The sequence below is a fragment of the Squalius cephalus genome, assembly GCF_949319135.1.
Source record: "Squalius cephalus genome assembly, chromosome: 16".
Taxonomy (NCBI): domain Eukaryota; kingdom Metazoa; phylum Chordata; class Actinopteri; order Cypriniformes; family Leuciscidae; genus Squalius; species Squalius cephalus.
In genome coordinates this window covers 32,686,075-32,706,593 of record NC_137137.1, presented here as the reverse complement: position 1 = coordinate 32,706,593, position 20,519 = coordinate 32,686,075, and the positions used below count along the sequence as shown (strand labels likewise).

The window sequence follows — 20,519 nt, the reverse complement described above, 5'->3', positions numbered from 1 at the left end:
AGTTTAAAGCCTTGTCTGTGAAACCGGGGGGATAAAGTCATATTGACTTAATAACAAGGATTAAATTCATGTTAAATTAATTAACTTATTATATGCAATTTTAAATACATTACCATTCAAATGTTTGGGGTCAGTGTGATATTTTTTTTTAAGGCAATGAATGCTTTTATTCAGCAAGGATGCATTAAATCGATTATTAGTAACAGTAAAGACATTTATAATGTTACAATAAAAAATAATATTCAACATTGATAATAATCATAAATGTTTCTTAAGCAGCAAATCATCATATCAGAATGATTTCTGAAGGATCATGTGACACTGAAGACTGGAGTAATGATGCTGAAAATTCAGCTTTGATCACAGGAATAAATTACAGTTTAAAACATATTACATTAGAAAACAGCTATTTTAAATGCTAATAATATTTCACAATGTAACTGTTTTTACTAATCTAACATCAGTGTACAGTGTAGTATTTAATTATGAACTGTCAGAACAAACAGAAGACTTCAAATGAATCAATCTACCCAACTCTATTAGCTAATTGAGTTTCAGTTGTAAGAACAGTTTGACCCTCGCTGAAGTGACGTGATTGACATCAAAACGTCTACAATATGAAACATCTGCTCGTCTTCAGCTTTTACCTATGGAAAATTGACCAAATTCCCCTCAGAACTTGGAATGTTCCTTAAGCCACCTAGATGTAAAATAGTGGAACAAAATCATGATTTATCTTGATGATTAAGTGTTTGAGACTGACTCATCTCTTGCTGTGTATGATGATGCACGTGACACGCCGACCTGCAGTGTTAGCCACTAATATGCAAGAGAAAATGTAATGGTCACAATGACATTTTATTGATGACAATAATGCAGTATGAAATATCTGTGGTTGGGAAACATCACGCAGTCCCTGCGTGTGATTATCTCATGTTCTGCTTCCTGGAATCTCCAGTTTCCCGTTTGTACAGAACAATAGCAGCTGCATTTGTAGCAACAAAAAAATAAAAGAAGAAAGAATATATATCCATAGGCATGTATAATTATACCAGTGACTGCTTAATGGAAGAGGAGGACACTTGAAAAGAAAGCAAAGCATTATTGGTCTTCGGGTAGAATAAAACCTCTGTGATTAATATTCTCCTGGCATAACCGTTCATATCTAGCTTGTTTCTTTCTTCACCATAACAAATGTGATGCTTCAAACCAAAATGACAGTTTTACAACTTCCTTTCTTCCTTGACACAAACAGTGAATTATTGACGAATGACACAAAAACACCATAAAAGTATCATAAACATAGTTCATATATTTCAAGTCTTCTGAGTTTTGTGTGATAAACCGACTGAAATGTGTTCATTGAAGATCATGTCATCTGCACTAGCACTTCTTAGCACATTCATATTCAGAGTTCATAAGAGAAATGGCAATAACTAACTCTTGAATTAACTGTTCTTTTGAATCAGATCTTATTTGTGCATTGGGTGATCCAGTCCACAACACCTGTCGGAATGATTGGTTCATAAATCAATTAGCAGCTCATTGGAGGGGAAGATTATCACTGAATAATGAGTTACATTTCATTCTGTCATATGACGTTCGTAAGACCTGAAATAGAGCAGTTGACTCTTATGGACTACCGTTATGGTCATCTTTTTTTGAAGCTTGAGCATCTTATTCATTATGATTGCATTCGAAAGGAGCCAGTACAGTTATTAAAATTTCTGTTACATGGAAGAAAGAAAGTCATATGGGTTTGGAGTCACTATATCATGTCATCTCTCTCGCTCTCTCTCTCTCCATTGCATGTGTATTTGTGCTCTTTGCTGACACTTTCTTACCAAAAGGACTCCATCCCTTCACAATGAGAAATCTGTCTGATCTTTATGTAGCTCTGAAATTTAATCACCCCACCATGACAACCCAGAGATTTCATAACCGCCACAATGCGTTTAATCGGCACGTCCCCACGGTGAAAGCGTGGAAATTCAGCTCTCAGATTTAATGAATGGCCCCAAACAGCGTTGAGCTCTCGTTTGTACAGTGTGTGACGCGCAGCGAGAGAAACACGTGTGTCTGTATCCTAATAAAGAAGTCAGACTGCAGCGCTATGATGTTATGTGTTCATTAACAGTGAATTAGCGGTGTGGAAATGGATTTGATGGGATGATACAGTGTAATTATATTGGAGTGTCACGAGAGCTTTGATTAGCTCTCAGTCTTTTGCTGTCTAATGGGAGCTGTTCGTTTACATTTTAAAGTAGTTTCTTGGGTTTTTCTGGGTTTGGTCAAACATACGACCATACTTCTCATTGTATTTTTTGCTGTGCACACAATGCAAATATTCTCAATTCTAGATGGGAAACTAAGATTTCCCATCTTAGCAGTGCCAGTCAGTACTAAAAAAAAGTTTGTAAGTTTGTGGAGAACGCGAACACTTGCATTTTTACTGATAACAGCTGAAACAACTTTTTTGGTCATACGATATGTGTAATATATCATTCAAAACTGTAAAGGGTCTGCTTTTATTTGTGTAAACTCACTCACAATAACAACAAAATGATATAAACGCACATATATCTAGATGAACTTTAGAGCGAGCGGATATGTACAGTTATTACTACTTGCATGTCAGAAGTAAATAAGCCATATTTGAGGTTGATGGATGATAGGCGGGCGTTTGGTTTTCCTGCCTGACATACTGTAATTACCACGAAGACCCGCCGTTAACGATCTGTGTGACTTCGCCACATCCTGTTGAGTTTATTTTCTGACTAATAACTACTAGTTTTGGTTGACTAAACCTCTTCTCGTTGACTAACACTTAGTCGACTGTTAGGGGGCCGGATATATGCGATACTTGCTGAAAGACACAGCTTTCAAACACTCTTCATGTTTGTTTGAGTGCTCAAGGTTTCTACTTGCAAGCGTTGAGCATTGTAGCCAATCACAATCATATCTGTTGAGCGTGTGATTGCAGTGGCCTATCAGAGGTGCTAGTCAGGAAATACTAGTCAGTTTTTCATGTTGCTAAGCACACTGCAAAGTTTCTGGACTGAGAACTTGATAGTGATTAACAACGGACGAGACAAAACGAGACAACATTTTTTTTAAAGTACGTAATTCAACAGTTTTTGCTATGGTATCGAAATTGTTACAGAGAATCGTGATATTTTACTGGTATTGGTACCGACTACTGAAATTTGGTACCGGCACAACCCTACAGTACTGTATGTATCCCATACTGACGAATTAACTACATAAAACCATTTTTAGTCAAAGTTAGATTAAAAAGCAAAGTATCTTTTTGTGAGGTTATGTGACAGTAGTGTAGCAAACTACAGTTTATTGTTACTTTCTGCAATAAAAACAAAAACAAAACAGTAGCATACTGCAGTGAGGTCACATGACAATGTATAATATATAATAATTTGAAATGCTCAGATTTTTATCTCACTGCATACTACACTTTTTGTTATCTACTGCATACTATTGCACATATAATCAGTATTCAGTATATAGTATATACTCTCACAGACAATATAGCACACTAACTGTATACTGCATTAAAGTCAAGTGACACTGTAGCATAAATATGGTTTATGTTTATCGATAGCTACTGCATGCTGTTTCACATACTATTAGTAGGCGTATACTATCTCTAGCCGCGTTTCCATTACCCTTCAAATTGCACAAATTAAAACTGCGCATTGAAAATACGCCCAATGGAAACGCGTCAATTTTGCACAAACACCCATATATCGCAAAAAAGTTTTCCCGCTCACATGAGGAGGTTTTTCAGACAATTCGAAAAAGGAATATTTTGCAAAAACTGCAATGGAAACACATTTACAGTTCATCAGTGTGCGTGAAAGTCGATCAAGATGACGCTGTATGTTTGGACAGAAGACGAGACAGAGTTCTTTGTTAAACTCATAAAAGACAAAAGTATGACGGGAATACTGGATTCTAAACAACAAAGAAATGCCACAATTTCTCAAGATAGGAAGGAGAAACACTCATATGAGCCACTCACAGTATAAGAGGCTTTCCTTGCCATTAATGCTTGTATAACACACATACGTCTCCTTCCATTAATAATAATGTCTAGTGCGGGGGCTGAGATATACGTAAACCTAGCAACATCCGTCGCAATGATTGTTGGAATGACTCGCGAGAGGAAAAAATTACGTTTTAGTCTCATAACAGCGGTTAATGGAAACGCCGTCATTTCGCAAATTTTTTTTAATCAACATTTAGAAAATAAATGTCAAATCTGCAAAGGAAACGCGGCTACTGCTTACTGAAGTAATGTGACACTTTAGCGTAATACAGTGTTTATTACCTAATGCATACCGTTACTTTATTTTCTCAAAATCAAGCAATATACACACTGCATACATCATTGAAGCTTTTTAATTGAAATGTTTAACTTTAACCTACTGCATACTATTTTTTGAATAGTATATACTTGCGCAGTTAAGCGGGACTCTAGTGTTCCGTTAGGAGTGTGTGTGTGTGTGTGAGAGTGAAGCATGCAGGTTTTCCCCCACGACTACACTCGGTTCAAGTCATCACACACACACTCGCCTTCCTGCACACAGAACTGACTGAATATATTTGTGTTTTCACAGAACCTGCAATGGGCACGAGATGTGTTGCTAGGGAGCAGTGTCCCATGGCAACAGCTGAAGCACATGCCGGCACAAGGACTTTTCTGCGAGAGGAATAAGACCAATCTGTTCAACGTAAGTCACACACACATGCAGACGCACATGCATGTCAAAGTTCACCATGTCATGACAAATTTCGTTTACAGCTACAGCATGATCCACTGTGAAGATATGATGTTCAGCATGTGAGCGAGTCTTCTGTTCATACACGTGTGTGATTCAGTGCAGTGAAATCCCTCCACACACACACAAACACACACTCTCACACACATAAATCCAGAGAGATTACGACGACTCGCTGAAAATGCCCCAAACTGGCTGGATTTACAGTCCTCGCTGCGCACCATGAGGCAGACAGATGGCATCACTATGGTGTGTGTTCATATGTTGTTGCTGTTTTTCCCAGTGGCCTTTTGGCACATTGGTACCGTCCTCCCAGAGCTAAGGCCATGTATTAGTGTGTGTGTGTGTACCTTTGGCTGTGTATGCGTTCGCTGTGAGGAACAACCTGTGGGTTTGTCAGTATTGGCACGCTGCAGTATAAAAACACAAGTGCGCCTCGTCTCGCTGGGCTTCAGAGCTTTGCCCACTAGGATACGCCAACCTCATGCCCACCTGTCATCAGCTTATGGGAAAATCCACACACACACACACACACACACACACACACACACACACACACACACACACACACACACACACACACACACACACACACACACACACACAGCATCCGGTGCTGGGCTTATGAAACCTTCTGAAGAGCTTATGCACTGAAGTATAGTGGCTGTTTTTTAAGGTTATTTGTAGAGTTGTGGCACTTGGACTTGTTCACAGCTGGTATTAAGATGTGCTTTGGTGGATCGAGGGAAACACATTCCCGTTTACACCTGGTGTTTTAATCCGTCTCTTCTGTCCACTTTCAAACACTTCTGTCCTGATTTCTTCGAGGGGAGGGTCTTTGGGAGGGTAAATGCATGTCTTTTCAGATCTTTCAATCTAATGGATGAAATAAGCTCACGATATTAACATATGAACGCGGAGACGACGGAGAAAAACACGGAGAACATCAGCTTCAGTTTCTGCTCTGACAGACACGAGATCAGCCGAACGCTGTGAGTGTGTGTCAGAAATCAGGAATGGAGAGAGAACATTGTGATTGGTACGTTTTTCATCTTCAAACCAAACTTGAGTCTTCAGTCGACAGTTTAAATCCCGCTCTATCGCTCTTCCCATAATGTTCCCGCATTAGACCAGTAGACGGAGAGAAGACGGTCTTTAGTGGCTGTTTGAACACATTCGGTCACATGAGCGTTTACACTACGAAAGCAATCCGGTCGAAAGTGTTTTCCACTAACTCTGGAAGTGGAGGAAACTGGACAAGCTCAAAGCGTTTTAGACCCGTTTACTCCTGTATTTAACGTCCACTTGTGATCCAGTCGACCAAAACACATCTTAGTACAGGTGTAAACGACCTCAGACTCAAACTCAGACTGCAATTATGAATGAACTCAGATTCGGACACACTCTGGTTGACTTGAATTCGAACTTGACTCGGACTCGTAAAATAAGTAACTGCATAAAATTAGTCAATAAAAACATCTCCCACTCAGACTCAGTTGGTTAAGGACCTGGACTCAACTCGGACCCGACACTAGTTATTTCTTCAGTTAATCAGATATTCCACGTTTCCCAGTGGAATCCTTCAAACAATGTGCAGATTTAAGTTTATAACTAAGGTTACGAAATAAATTGCAGATAAAACAAAAAGATTAAAAGCATCAGAAAAGTTTTAATCAAGTGCAAATGCTATAAATGAAGTCAAATTACTTTTTATTGTAATAATGCAAGAGAAATGTTTTTTTTTTCAAAAATAATAATTACAGTGAGAGTAAAGGTAAATAAGTAATAATAATAAAGTTAACAATAAAAATAGTTACTTATAAAATTATGAATTTCATAGTTTATATAAATATAAAGTTGCGATTACTGTACAAGAGGCTATATTGCGAGATAATAAGTTTTAATTGCAAGAACTAAAGCTTCAATAGTCACTCAGTTACCATTTTTATGAATTTATCTCTTTAAAGGTTTATATCATAATTAATTATGATTAGGATAAAGCGAAAGTCTGAGACCAGACAAGTTTTACTCCATTTGATTGAAGTCTATGCACACGTTCTGTAAAGTTATTGAAGTTTAATGGCAACAGCGACATTTAATGGTTTGCTGTTGTGACTGTAGCTGTATGGCCATATGGGAATGCTTGAATTAACATTTAACAGTAAAATGTAAATTATGACCTTCTGAAAATCCTCTCAACCGTGTTCAGCCACACAATCACATTGTCAAAGCCACATCCGGATTCATAAAACTATATTCATATGACCTTCTAGAAGGATTTAATATAAAATGCTCCTGTGTTTCAAACAACTTGCATTGTGCACTTTTTTCACTTCAGCTCACTCTTACATAGAAACGGTCATCGATAATTAAATTAATTGTTGAATATCTGTTCATTTTTGCAGTCCCAAGTAATTATCTTTTTTATTTGCAATGTTGCGGAAAGCTTGTGAAATAGAGAGAGGGAGAGTCTTTGCATTTGTGTGTGTGTGTGAGAGAGTGAGTGATATGGGTCAGGCTGCTCTAGTTTGCCTCGGGCTCTGGCAGTATTTGTTGGCCCAAGCCTTAAACGCATCAGAAAAACACAAACACAGTTTGTCTCCCACGTCCACACACACACACACACACACACACACACACACACACACACACACACACACACACACACACTCAGGCATATGCGCTGGCATATGTGTCCGCCCACTCTCCTGCTCTTGCTGGACCACTGGCCCGAGACTTCAGTTCATTCTTCATCACACCTGGAGTACATGGACCTGACAGTATCTACACTGTTTTGTTTTGTTTTGTTTTGTTTTGTTTTGTTTTGTTTTGTTTTGTTTTGTTTTGTTTTGTTTTGTTTTGTTTTGTTTTGTTTTGTTTTCCAGAGAAAACTGGACAGGATTTTGGACAGCAAAAATAAATAAAATAATAAAAAAATAAATATATATATATATAAATATAAATATAAATATATATATAAAATGATCATTATAAATGATCATATATAATTCTATTATGTAGAATGATTATAATATATAATCATTCTAAATGATCTTTATATATAAAATGATCAAATGATCATAAAAATGATCATTCTAGAAGAAAATTTCAGATGCCACTTAGAGGCTTTTGCATCTGAACTCTTCATATATATATATATATATATATATACTAAATTAAATATATACACTAAAATAAATAAAAGAAATCAATACTTTTATTCAGCAAGGATGAATTAAGTTGATCAAAAGTTACAGTAATGACATTTGTAATTTTACAAAAGATTCTATTTCAAATAAATGAAATAGAACTTTCTGTTCATCAAAGAATCCTGTAAAAAGGATCCACAACTGTTTTCAACATTGATAATAATCATAAATGTTTCTTGATCATCAAATCATCATGTTAGAGTGATTTCTGAAGGATCATGTGACACTGAAGACTGGAGTAATGATGCTGAACATTCAGCATTTGATCACAGGAATAAATGAAAACAGTTCATTTAAATTTTCATATTATTTAACAATATTACTGTTATTTTTTTTATCAAATAAATGCAGCTTGGTGAGCATATGAGACTTCTCTTAAAACCATTAAAAATCATATCGATCCGCAGTGTAAAATATGCACACATTTTTTTTTATAATATATATTTTTGTTTTTGTTTTGCAGTTGCTGTTCAAGAAAAACAAACATTCCTGTCCAGTTTTCTTTGGATGCCTGAACAGTTCATTCATCATCACACCTGTAATTGTCAATATTTGGACATTTTTATTTATTGTTATTTTATTTTAGTAAATTTTATTTATTTATTTTAGCAATGTATTTTATTTATTTATTTACTTTTTTTTCAATAATTCATTTAATTGTTTATTGATGGACCTGTCAATATTTTATTTTAGCTTTTGAGTTTCTGACTCTCTCTTTGACAGTTTTGAGCTTTTCTGCATTCGGCTTCTTGTAATTGGACAGTTTTAGGCCCCGTCCACACTACTGCGTTTTCGTTTAGAAACGGAGAATTAAAACGAATACGATCTCCGTCCACACCAGCGTTTTAGCTGCGTATTATAATTGATCTCCGTCCACATTAAAAGGATTAAAAGGTCGGCAGCATTTCTAAACTTGGGTCTCCGTTTTTGCCGTTTTAGTGTGGACGGGAGGTGCAAACGTAGCAAAAGATCTCCGTTTTTAAACGAAACGCAACGTTTTAAACTGAACCTTCAGGGGAATTACCTCTCTCTGTACCAGCACGTCTGCGCAGTGTAACTCATGAAACCGACTGAATGGTGTGTGTGTGTGTGTGTGTGTGTGTGTGTGTGTGTGTGAAGCGCTGGTGTGTGAAAGTTCAGCAGCCTCAAACACCTGTGGTTCACATGTAGAGATACGGTCAGCTCCATTTGCATCTTGACTTTCCTGTTAGCTTCAGGGGGTTGGAAATGCCAGGTGTGTGTGTGTGTGCGCGTGTGTGTGTGTGTCAGTGGAAAAGCACAAACATTTACAGAGGGAGAACAGGTAATGAGAGCTGTGTGACACCCTGAGTTTCTGCACTCCTGATTTATTCTGTGTCTGTAATAAATGACACACTTCACCTCTCAGCTTTGTGCCTCTGCTCGTCTTTTCTTCTCTTCTCAGTCTCTCTCCCCTTTACCTCTTTTCTTCTCATTTCTTCTCTTCTCAGTCTCTCTCCCCTTTACCTCTTTTCTTCTCTTTTCTTCTCTTCTCAGTCTCTCTCCCCTTTACCTCTTTTCTTCTCTTTTCTTCTCTTCTCAGTCTCTCTCCCCTTTACCTCTTTTCTTCTCATTTCTTCTCTCTTTTTCTCCTTGTGTCTCACATTGTCTCTTCTCTTCTCAGCTTTTTTCTTTCCCTTATCGTCTCTCCTTGTCTCGCTTCTTTTCTTTTTTCTCATCTCGTCTTTTTATTCCTCCTCCTCTTCTTCTTGTCTCTTCTGTTCTCCTCTCGTCTCAGCTTTTCCCTTCACATCTTCTGTCGTCGCACATCCTCCACTAGTCTCTTTTCTTCTCCTCTCATCTAGCGTCTTCTCTTTTCTACCTCTTTTTGTCTCATGTCCTGCTATTGTCTCAGCTCTTCTTGTCTCTTTTACTCTTCTCTCGTCTTGTCTCACCTCTCCTCTAGTCTCTTCTCCTCTTGTCGGTCTTTTTCTTTTCTTCTGTTCTCTTCTACTCATCCTGTCATCTCTTCTTGTCTCTAGTTTTTCTGCTCTTGTCCTCTTGTCTCTTGAGTTTTCTCATCCTTTTCTCTTCTCGTCTTAGTCTCTTCCTGTCTCTTCTCGTCTCTCCTCGTTTCTTCACATTTATTCGTATTCTCCTGTTCTTGTCTCATCTAACCTCTTTTCTTCTCCTCTTCTTTATTATTCTGTTCTTTATAGCATCTTCTCGTCTCATCTAATCTCTTTTTTTGTCCTCTTGTCTCATGTTTTCTCCTCTTGTCTCGGTCTCTTCTCATCTCACTTCTCACTCTGTTCAGTTATTTTCTCTTCATTACTTCTTTTATTCTTGTTCTCAACTCATCTCTTTTCTTACATTCTCCTCTTTATAGCCTCTTCTCTTCTTGTCTCACCTCTTCTCTCTTGTCTCAGTCTCTTCTTATCTCTTTTCTTCTGTTCTCTTCTACTCATCCTGTCATCTCGTCTTCTCATCTAGTTTTTTATGCTCTTGTCTATTTTCTTGTCCTCTTGTCTCTTGAGTTTTCTCATCCTTTTCTCTTCTCGTCTTAGTCTCTTACTCTCTTCTCATCTCTCTTCTCTAAACTTTTCTCCTCGTTTCTTCACATTTATTCTTATTCTCCTGTTCTCGTCTCATCTAACCTCTTTTCTTCTGTTCTTTATAGTATTTTCTCTTTTTTTGTCCTCTTGTCTCTCTCTTCTCTTCTCATCTCACTTCTCACTCTGTTCTATTCTTTTCTCCTCATTTCTTCTCTTTTATTCTTGTTCTCAACTCATCTCTTTTCTAAACTTCTCCTCTTTATAGCGTCTTCTCTTCTTGTCTCACCTCTTCTCTTTTTTGTCCTCTTGTTTCTTCTGTTCTTTTCTCATCTTTGCTTTAATTCTTGTTTCTCCTGTTCTCACCTCTTCTCTTCTTTCTCTTTTTTCTTAACTGTTCTGATCTCGCCTCTCCTCGTGTGTGTGTGTGTGTGTTCACACACACCCTTTTCCCTCTGACCCACACTAACATCCTGTTGCATGTTTTCTGTCTGCTGTCGTTCACCTCTCTCTGTATGTATGTGTGTGTGTGTGTGTGTGTGTGTGTGGGTGTGCACTTCTGAGCTGAGAAACAGAGCTCTTCTCTGATTGGCCGGTGTGTTCAGAAAGGGCGGTCCCTCTGCCTGTGTACAGAGAGAGAGAGAGAGGGAGGGCGAGCGCACTGGGGTCAGAGCAGAGAAAGACAAGCGTGGGCGTTTTGTTTTGCGATGGCAGGGTTGGAAAGAGAGGAGAGCGAACGCTAGTCTAAGGCACACTCGTTCAACCATCTCTCCTTTTCTCCTCCCTCCGCACGCGTGCATCTCACTCTCTCAATCCTGGACTATAGCTCGCCTTCTCTCGCTGGAGCATTACAGAAAAATCAAAACATCCCATTTACTCACACACACACACACACACACACACTTCATACAGGCAGAGCGTGGAGTAGCTCTCCTCGGTGATGGTGAGTTTCTTCCTTTTTGTTTTTCCTGTTTGGTTTCCTTTTCCTTCTGCTTTTGCCCGTGGAAAGGAAAAGTGTCAGAGGAGGTTTGCGGAGAGCAGTGTGTGAGAGTTGAAGGAGCGGAGCAAGAGAAAGAAAGTGAGCGTTCGAGAGTGGTGACGCAGATAATAGTTAGCTCGTGCCGGAGTCCTGCGTTTCGTCAATACGAGAGGCAGTGATGAAGTGCACTGGGTGAGTCAGAAAACTGGGAACCTCCTTGTTCCCGCGTTCCTCTCAGGCTTGCGGTTCTGGAGTGCAGATGTTTCTTCAGATGTTTGCTGTCATTCTTGCTCGACACTTTGAGCAGTTGTGTGTCTAGGGGAATCCCTGAGGTGAAAGTTACACACTGCATCTGATGCGTTCACGTTTCGCTCTGTTAGTCAAATGTGTTGAATCTGAACTGTTTATCAGAAACACCTTGCAGTGTTCCTGAAATCTACACATCGTCTCTTCATCTGTTGGTTTATGCTTGAAGTGCTGCTTGTTATTTTAGTTTTTAGCTTGAACTTTTTGTTGTTGCATGGTCAGGCATGGTGAGGGAAGCCCCGTGTCTGCTGGGCTCAATTCAATGATTTTGCTGTCAGATTATATCGATCGCATTAGAAGCAGCTGTAGGCCTGAAACAGACATGATAGCTTGCGTTTCTTCCGCGGGTCAGTTGAGTTTAGTACATTTTGTATGGTTTTGAAGCTATTTATGAGTAGTCATGAACCTGATGGTAAAGCTTCAGGTGCTTTTTTTTTATCTGAAGTTGTTTTCTCATACTAATGGAAATATGCTAATCAGAAGCGGACGATGGGCTGGGTTCATCCTTGTAAGGCATCAGTGAGTTTTGGTTGCTGTGCAAGCATTGTTTTTAGCTTTCACTCTCTTTTTAATGGCCAAAATCATATGAACATGTCTATTATTCATTTGCGTTCTCAAATGTTTCCTCTAGATGTGTGGGGATTCCCAGAAAAAAAGAAATGGAGAATGAATGAGGCTTTCTGTGTATCAAATTACAGCATTTTCTCGTCAAACACAAGCCTTTGAAAGAGGAAGGGTCATACCATTCACTCTCATTATGCCTGTCCTTTTCTGAAAACAATCAGTCTTATCAGTCTTTCCAACAACAACAATAGCCACAATGATTGTAGTTTTTATCATAACTGCCAAAGCCAAAGTGCAAAGCAAGTTGCTGAAAGGACTGTTTGTTTCACACTTTCACATGAAAAAGAAAAAAAAATGTTTTTGCACAAGTTAAAACTCAAACATTTTGTTCTTTATGACTACATATGAAGAGTTCAGATGCAAAAGCCTCTAAGTGCCATCTGAAATTTTCTTCTAAAATAGTCATTTTTATCAAGCTTGTATATTTAAGTTCAATAATTTCACTTAAATGGCAATGCAAATGACCTATTAATTGTCAATTAAGTGAAATTACTTAACTTAAATATACAAGCTTTATAAAAATGTATATATCATATATCATTAAATTTGCAATGCAGTTGCAACTGAAAAGTAAAGTAATTTGCTGTTTTGTAACTGTTGAAATTAGTGTTTCACCAGAGGACTGCTTTACTTGTTAACATCAAATTAAATGCACAACATTTCTAAAGGAAAACCTGTTGCAGATACAGGCATATTTAAACTCTGAGATTAATCATTTTTATTAACATTAATCAATACTATTAACATTCAAATAAACATTATCTGGAAATTATAAATGCGAAATCCACAGTTGAGGCAAACCCATGTCTTTTAATGCTGATCAGAAGTACAGTTGCTGCAGCACAGGAACGACTGAGCTGGTGTGTGTGTGTGTGTGTGTGTGTAATCTGGCCGTAAAGCCATGTTATTTGGACTGTGGCACAGCGGTTTGAGGGTCCTGTGCCAAAGACCTGTCTAATAGCATTCCATCCACTGATCCATCAGGACACGCCCCTTTCCCAGATCCATCCATCAGGACACGCCCCTTTCCCAGATCCACCTATCATGACACGCCCCTTTCCCAGATCCACCCATCAGGACACGCCCCTTTCCCAGATCCACCTATCAGGACACGCCCCTCGTTCTCTTTCCCGTATCCATCATGTACTGTGTCCTGCTGGAGGGGCTTTGGGTAATCCCTGCAGTAAAAGGGCAAAACCCTTACACACACACACACTTCTTGGCAGCATCTCTCTTTGACTGCTGTTTCACATTTAAAACTGTGTGTTACGGCATTAGCCACTGATGCTGGCCTGTGAAAGGCTGGGTGATATATTGAATATTCATTGCATATTTTAAGCCATTTTGTTTAATGTCAGAATGATTTTATCTGGACATTAATTTTCATAGAGTGCATTTCATTAGACTAGTCTCGCAATCTGGGAGTATGAGGGTATTAACGTTTCTGATTTAAAATTCAGAATTCTGGCGTATTCCAGTTTAAAACAGCATTAGAGTCGATAAGTCTGATTCATTTCTCATCATTTGTCGTCATTCACTCACCCTCAATTTGTTCCAAACCTACATGAGTTTGATTCTTCTGTTGAACAGAAAAGATGATGTTTTGAAGAATGTTGGTAACCAGGCAGTTGTTGGACCCCATTGACCCCATATGGGGAAAAAATACAATGGAAGTCAATGGGGTCCAACAACTGTTTGGTTACCAACATTCTTCAAAACATCATCTTTTGTTTCTCAAACTCATACAGGTTTGGAACAACTTGAGGGTGAATGAATGACGACATTCAGATCATGCACGTAAAGCATAATTTCGAAACTAAATCAACCTATACGGACATCATTGGAGTGGCCCATGACCAAGGAAACACTAAATCATGTTTATTTATTCATTTTAGTATAACACTGGAATGCAGAAATACTACATTTTTAACCTAATTGGCTGCAATGGCTGTTTTGAAATTACATTTCCTCTTATTAAGAAACATTTATACATATTTAAATATTGAGATGTAAATCAAATTTTGCCAAAATGATGAAAAATAACGAATAATTGTTTCGGTATATCACACAGGCCTATTCAAAGGTTGAACGTGTGCATGTGACACTTGAGTAGGCTGAGTTTCACAACTCCCTTCACAAAATATGAAGTTTATTAGTTTTTTTTTAATCAATCCACCAGCTAAATTTCTTCTCCCTTCCCTCCGCTCTTCTTCTCATTTTCCTGATGTCTGCCTTTTGGATCGAATCGCTCAAGTCTGCTTTTAATTTGATGACTAGCAGCTGCAGATCATTCCGCATGCAAATAAACATCCAGGTTTCCGGAAACATCCGACATTTTAATTAGCATTTCCTTCTTTTTCAGATTCTCTCTTTTCTCACGCCTGCATATTTTAGCTCTCCCCTACATCAAGTTCCTCGGTGTTCACGTGCTCTAATGCCATTACCTACATTTTCTGGAACGTCTGCATGTCCATACATGGGCGTCTGCCAGGCCAAACTGAAGCAGTGTCCTTTTTTAGGGCAATTGACTGCAGAAAAGTGGGGTACACGGTTTCATCACTGAAATCATGACCGCAGAGACAAAACAGACTGATGTTTACTTCTCTGCTCACTGGAGACACGGTCACACCACTGAAGGATGAAACCGTCCCGACCAGAGCAATCAGGGGATCTTCCCATCAATCACTTGCTGATTTCATTTAAAAGCAGAAAAATTAGAAACGACACCTTTTTCATTTGTCATTTTTTGTCAAAAAAAACAAGAACTGGCTCGATTTTTCTTTTACGTTCAGAGAATGAATGAGTGAATATTCGATCTCAACATGTAGGCGGGAATGAATCGCCTCTTTCCACTGATTGGTCAACCAAACATCAAACCACGTCATCAGTTGTTTCTCACTTCCATTCAACAGAATAACATTCATCTGCTGCTACGGATGCTTAAAGCGTTTATTGCAACTACATTTCATCTCCTTCTCATCAAACAACCAGATTAGTTGTACCGTAGACGGGGTGTGTAGGCATAAATTCGGCGACCTACGTGTGGAATATTAGTTCATCTCATTAATATTCATTTACTTTGTATCTGCACTCAAAGCTATCCCCTAGTCTAAGTCTTTGGCACGCTATAGAAAGGGGCGTTTCATTCCCGCCAGCATGTAGAGATTGAATCTTCCATTTTCCACCCTTGAATGTAAAAACAAAAAATCAAGCTGAATTATTTTTTTTTTTTTTTTTTTTTTTTTTGGAAGAAAAAGGTGCCATTGCTTGTCCAACGTATTGCAAGAGCACATTCCGTTGTTCATGCAAATACTGAGCCTATTTACTTTACTAAATCATGTTACTTGTTTTATTATGCATAATTAGTCATGTGCAATAGTCCAAAAAATTGGATTCTTGTTCAAATTTATTGTACACTACTATTAAAAAGTTTGGAATAATTACGATTATTTTTTTTTTAAGTGTATTTTGAAGAGGTCCTTTACACTCACAAAAGATGCTTTATTTTGATTTCTTTTAAAAATGCACCCAATAATATGGTGAAATATTATTACAATTAATAATAATATGTAATAAGATGTCACAATATTACTACTTATACCCCTGGTTTCACAGACAGGGCTTAAGACTAGTCCTAGACTAAAATGTAAGTCTGAGCTGTTTCCACTGAAATAAACTTACACTGACTGATCTTAAAAATATATCAGTGCCTTTTTAGTTTTAAGATGCACATCGGTAATGTTTTTTTCTAAGCATGTTTATAAAAATTACTTAAATGTCCTAATTGATCTATGGTCTAATCCTGGCTTAGTCTAAGCCCTGTCTGTGAAACCGGGCCTTAGTTTGTTTTTCATTAAGTGCAGCCTTGGTGAGCATAAGAGACTTCTTTAAAAAACATGAAAAATCGTAATTATTCTTTTTGAACGATACATTTGGACATTTTTCAGCCATTTGGTTTAATTCTAGTAGGTATCACCCACTTTTCATGATTCAGTCAATTCTCAATGATTAAAATCAAGCCCTGCCCAATGTCTTTCTTGTTAAATATCCCGATTATAGAAATAAAATGTGTTTCACGTTGACTTTAATGCGGCTCTGCGATAAAACGAACGGTAAGAGACGGTTCGAGTTTCTTCAAACTGTTGCTCCACTATGACAATACAGCAGTTGATCTAAAAGAGGAAAAGCCGTTGTTTGTGCTAATGTCTGCTATAGCACGCTTGCAGTCATCCTGAGAATGCATCGTACTGCGCTTTCAATCGCTTCAGAATGCAGTGCCACGTGAAATCGAGCTTGCATAACTAGAAGTGTCTGCGCACTTGCGTAGACTAGAGCATGTCCTCTTGGCGCCGCCTTTAGTTTGCCATCTCTGTTCACTGTCAATAGCTTCATTTGGTGTGCTGTTTTCAGTCCAGCACGACTGGAGGGAAAGATGAACAGCTCGAGATGAAGCAGAGGGTTAGAGAGATGGATCGAGAGAGAGTGGGTTGAGACAGATTTCTCATCAGTGGGCAGATATTCTTCATGGCCGGAGACCAGCGCATCAAGAGCCAAGAGCAGATGGCCTTACGACAATCAAAATCCTCAGCTTCTCTCATTTTCTCTTTTGTCTGCACCACCTCTCTCATTTTTACCTTCTCCTATGAGCACTAAAGTGTCTGAAGTCATCCACTCATTCTTTGTCGCATGTTTACCTCTTGTGAATGTTAATGGACTTTCCCAGAGGTTTGTTTTGCACGATGAAAGTTGTTTTTGAGGCTCTGGATTGTGTTTCTAAGTATGTATTTCCTGGACTTTGCTGTATAGAGAAGCTCAGCAGTGGCCTTGGTAGCATGGGTTTTCCCATGGGCCTGTGTGTCGAATGAGAACGGGACCCGATCTGACAGCCAACACTGGGTCTAAAGCTGTCCTGATACCTCAACTCCTCTTCTCTCCTCCTCTTCCTCAGGGCATCTGGCGTATTCCAGTAGATGAGATCGATCGTCCGGGTAGTTTTGCATCTCATATGAACAGATCCATCGTGCTGTTGCTGGATGTTCTGTCTCAACTGAAAGATCACCACACATTACTCAAAATCTCCCTCATGCTTCAGAGAACCCCCGACCAGGGAAAGTAAGACCACCATATCTCAATTCATTGATTTGTTGTTTAATTAATGCATATTTATTACAGGGAGTGGGGAAGTACACTGGAAACATGTTTTTACAAACTTTTACAAAAGTTGCAAATAAAACATTGTTATTATAGTATATGCTGCATGAAAATACTATACTAGTCTTTCTACTTTAGAATGTCACATGTAATTATGTGTGAAATTTACTTGCAATTTCTGAGTAAATCCCACACCATTGTTTTAGCTTAACTTCTTAAAATGTAGTGTTGCCTAATCCTTGTTAAATTATCCTCGTCTAAAGTTGCATATTCAAATAATTTTGTGAAATGTTAATCAATTCTTGAGGTAATGATTCGATTAAAAATCAATTCTCCATTTTGAATCTAATTTCGATTCGATGTATGCATCGGATTGTAGTTTACCGTTTTGTTACTTTTCTTATTTGACTGCGGTAGAAAAAAATCCCACTGAATTAATTTTCAACCTTGAAATCTATTTTGTTTTTTTCTTCCCATTTTAGTTTTTATAAAGCAAATGCCATTTAAGCGGACTACAATCATTACACACATGACTGACAATCTTCTGTATTAAAGCAAGGCAGCCCTGAGAGTACTAAAACTAATTGAGAGTAGCAAAAGCAGTAAAACCAATTGATACAAAAATAAAAACATTTTCACTGGTAAATAAAATTAAAATAAAGCAACAATAGGACAATTTTTTTCACGTACAGTAGCCTAGTTTTATTTAACATGTCTTAAGAAATACTGCCGAATTTGAATAATCAAATGTAAAATTAAAACACTGTATGAATTAGATATAAATTGATATATTCATAAAAAAAATATACAAATGTGATTCAGTCAAAAGCAGTGAGTGATTTTCTGTTTTTTATTAAATTAACAAAACAGACTGCCATAGTTTATTAGGCTGCTGTCCCTTTAAGAACAAATGCACGGATCTAATGCACTGTTACACATCCGATTTGCTCCCAACTGTTTACGTTCGCATTATCGCATGCGTCTGTGCTCGAGCTTCGGCTGTGTCCTTTTTCGCGGCTTATTGTGATTTAATAACAATCTAACATGTCAATAACTTTAAGTAGTACAGCGAAGTTTAAGAAATGTAACACTTTTGAATATCGATTTTTGAAGTTTGTGAATCGATGCGAAATTTCATACAGCAGTCTCGTCATTTTTTATCTTTTTGTTTTCCTATTTTTTTATTATTATATGGAACATTGCATGAAGACATATCATATATTTTTATATATTGTGTGTTATAGGAAGTACTTGCGAGATGTGGACCGACAAGTTTTGGCCAAGCGAGCGTTTTGCTTCACTGTAAAAGTGCTGGAGGACAATCTGGATAAACTCACAGGGGTATGACAACTAATTTTCTCATTTGTTTTTGGTTTGTTTTTAGAAGGTTTTATTTTTGTTTTTGTTTTTTTTATTGTGTGTTTTGTTTTATTATACCCCAGAAATACAAGCTGAACAGTGGCCTTGGTGTCATATGTTCCCTATGGAGACACTGCCATGTTTGGGAAATGAGACTCAAGCCAGCTCTGACAGCCAAGGATACGCTTATGTTTGTGCTAACACATTAGCTAATGCCATCCTGACTGCTCGAAGAACAGAATGATAGCATCGCTCAACTTGGTGCCTGCGCTTCTTTCTTTAAACGTTTTTGCGTTGCTAAGTTAGAACAGATTCATTGCAGGAAAACTTAAATATAAATGTTGCGTTTGTGACCTTTCTCACTTCTAGTGTCACACTAGTCAGAAGATATCATCACGTGTATTGTTTTCTTTCAGCAGAATCAAGATTAGCCATTTTCACAGTGATTTTATACACGTGACAGCTACACTCCGATATACTTCAAGTGAAATCAAAGAACAGGTGTCGAACAAAATCAGGCCAAAGCGAAGTTAATTAGGGAGATCAAAACAGCTTCACAAAGCAAACTTTCCAGAAAAAGTTCGCTCCCACTGGTAAACACCTTTAAATTATAGAGCGTATGAATTGAGGTCACTTTCCCGCCGGATTACACTCCCTCAGCCGGACTGAGTGGCAGAAGAGCTGCTGAGTGACTGGAGTTAATAGGGGAAACTGTGAAAATTAGAGTAAAATGAACGATTATCAGTTTAAACTAAAGCTTGGACTCCATATAATTTTCCTCACAACTTACCAAAGATCCAGTGATCCGTGGATATTGACATGCCGCCAGGAATCGTGTTTCCTGACATTTATATGAGCCTGACGACGGGGAAATACATAAAGCAAATTTGCCTGTGAACGCTTTATATAAATACAATATAGATCTAAATCCGGGTGATCACTTATATCAATGTTATACATATCATCATATCGTCCCGCACTAAAACTTGTATAGTTTTTTGTCAGTGTTTATTTAAAAACATCCAATTATGCCGAATATACGATGGTAAATATTTAATTGATGAGTTGTCAATATAATACATACCAATACAATATATAGGTTATGATATTACCCCTAAATCCGGCATATTGACACAAAATAACATCAAATCCACCTTTCTCTGCCTGGATCCAGTTGTTTCTATAAATCGCAGCGATCCATTTGTTCTGTAACTTTCGGCAGTCTGTAAAAATATACCTCGGCTTTCTTGTCAAATGTAGTTGTACAGTCAATCTCAAAGCTCTTTCCCGTTTTAGATGTGTTTTGTTTGTTTTTCGTGGCATTCACGCTGAAAACCACTTTCTGCCACTCAGTGTGTGAAACCGCAGTCACTCCAGCCAACGGTGACGACACACATATACCCTCTATTGATGCGTGACAATGATGTAATTGGTCGTTCTTCTCCGGTTAATTTCTTCTGTTCAGTCCGTTGTGATTAGACGTGAGTAAAACATGAACGCACTGGAGAGCTGCTTTATAGTAGAAATCGGAAATTGTAATTTCGATGTTTCGAAGTTTCATGTTTAACACTGTAAAGATGCA

General features: G+C 38.0%; 1 protein-coding gene across 4 annotated transcripts in view; it reads left to right on the top strand.

The window, feature by feature from the left end:
* Positions 1-20,519, top strand: part of cabin1 (calcineurin binding protein 1) — a 146,126-nt gene that overhangs the window by 64,807 nt on the left and 60,800 nt on the right. For all 4 annotated transcript variants that reach the window (XM_079896190.1, XM_079896189.1, XM_079896188.1 and 1 more), the window contains 3 exons: positions 4,638-4,751; positions 17,376-17,539; positions 18,823-18,919. In XM_079896190.1, the coding sequence (XP_079752316.1) occupies positions 4,638-4,751; positions 17,376-17,539; positions 18,823-18,919 (375 nt within the window). The remainder of the gene's footprint in view (positions 1-4,637; positions 4,752-17,375; positions 17,540-18,822; positions 18,920-20,519) is intronic.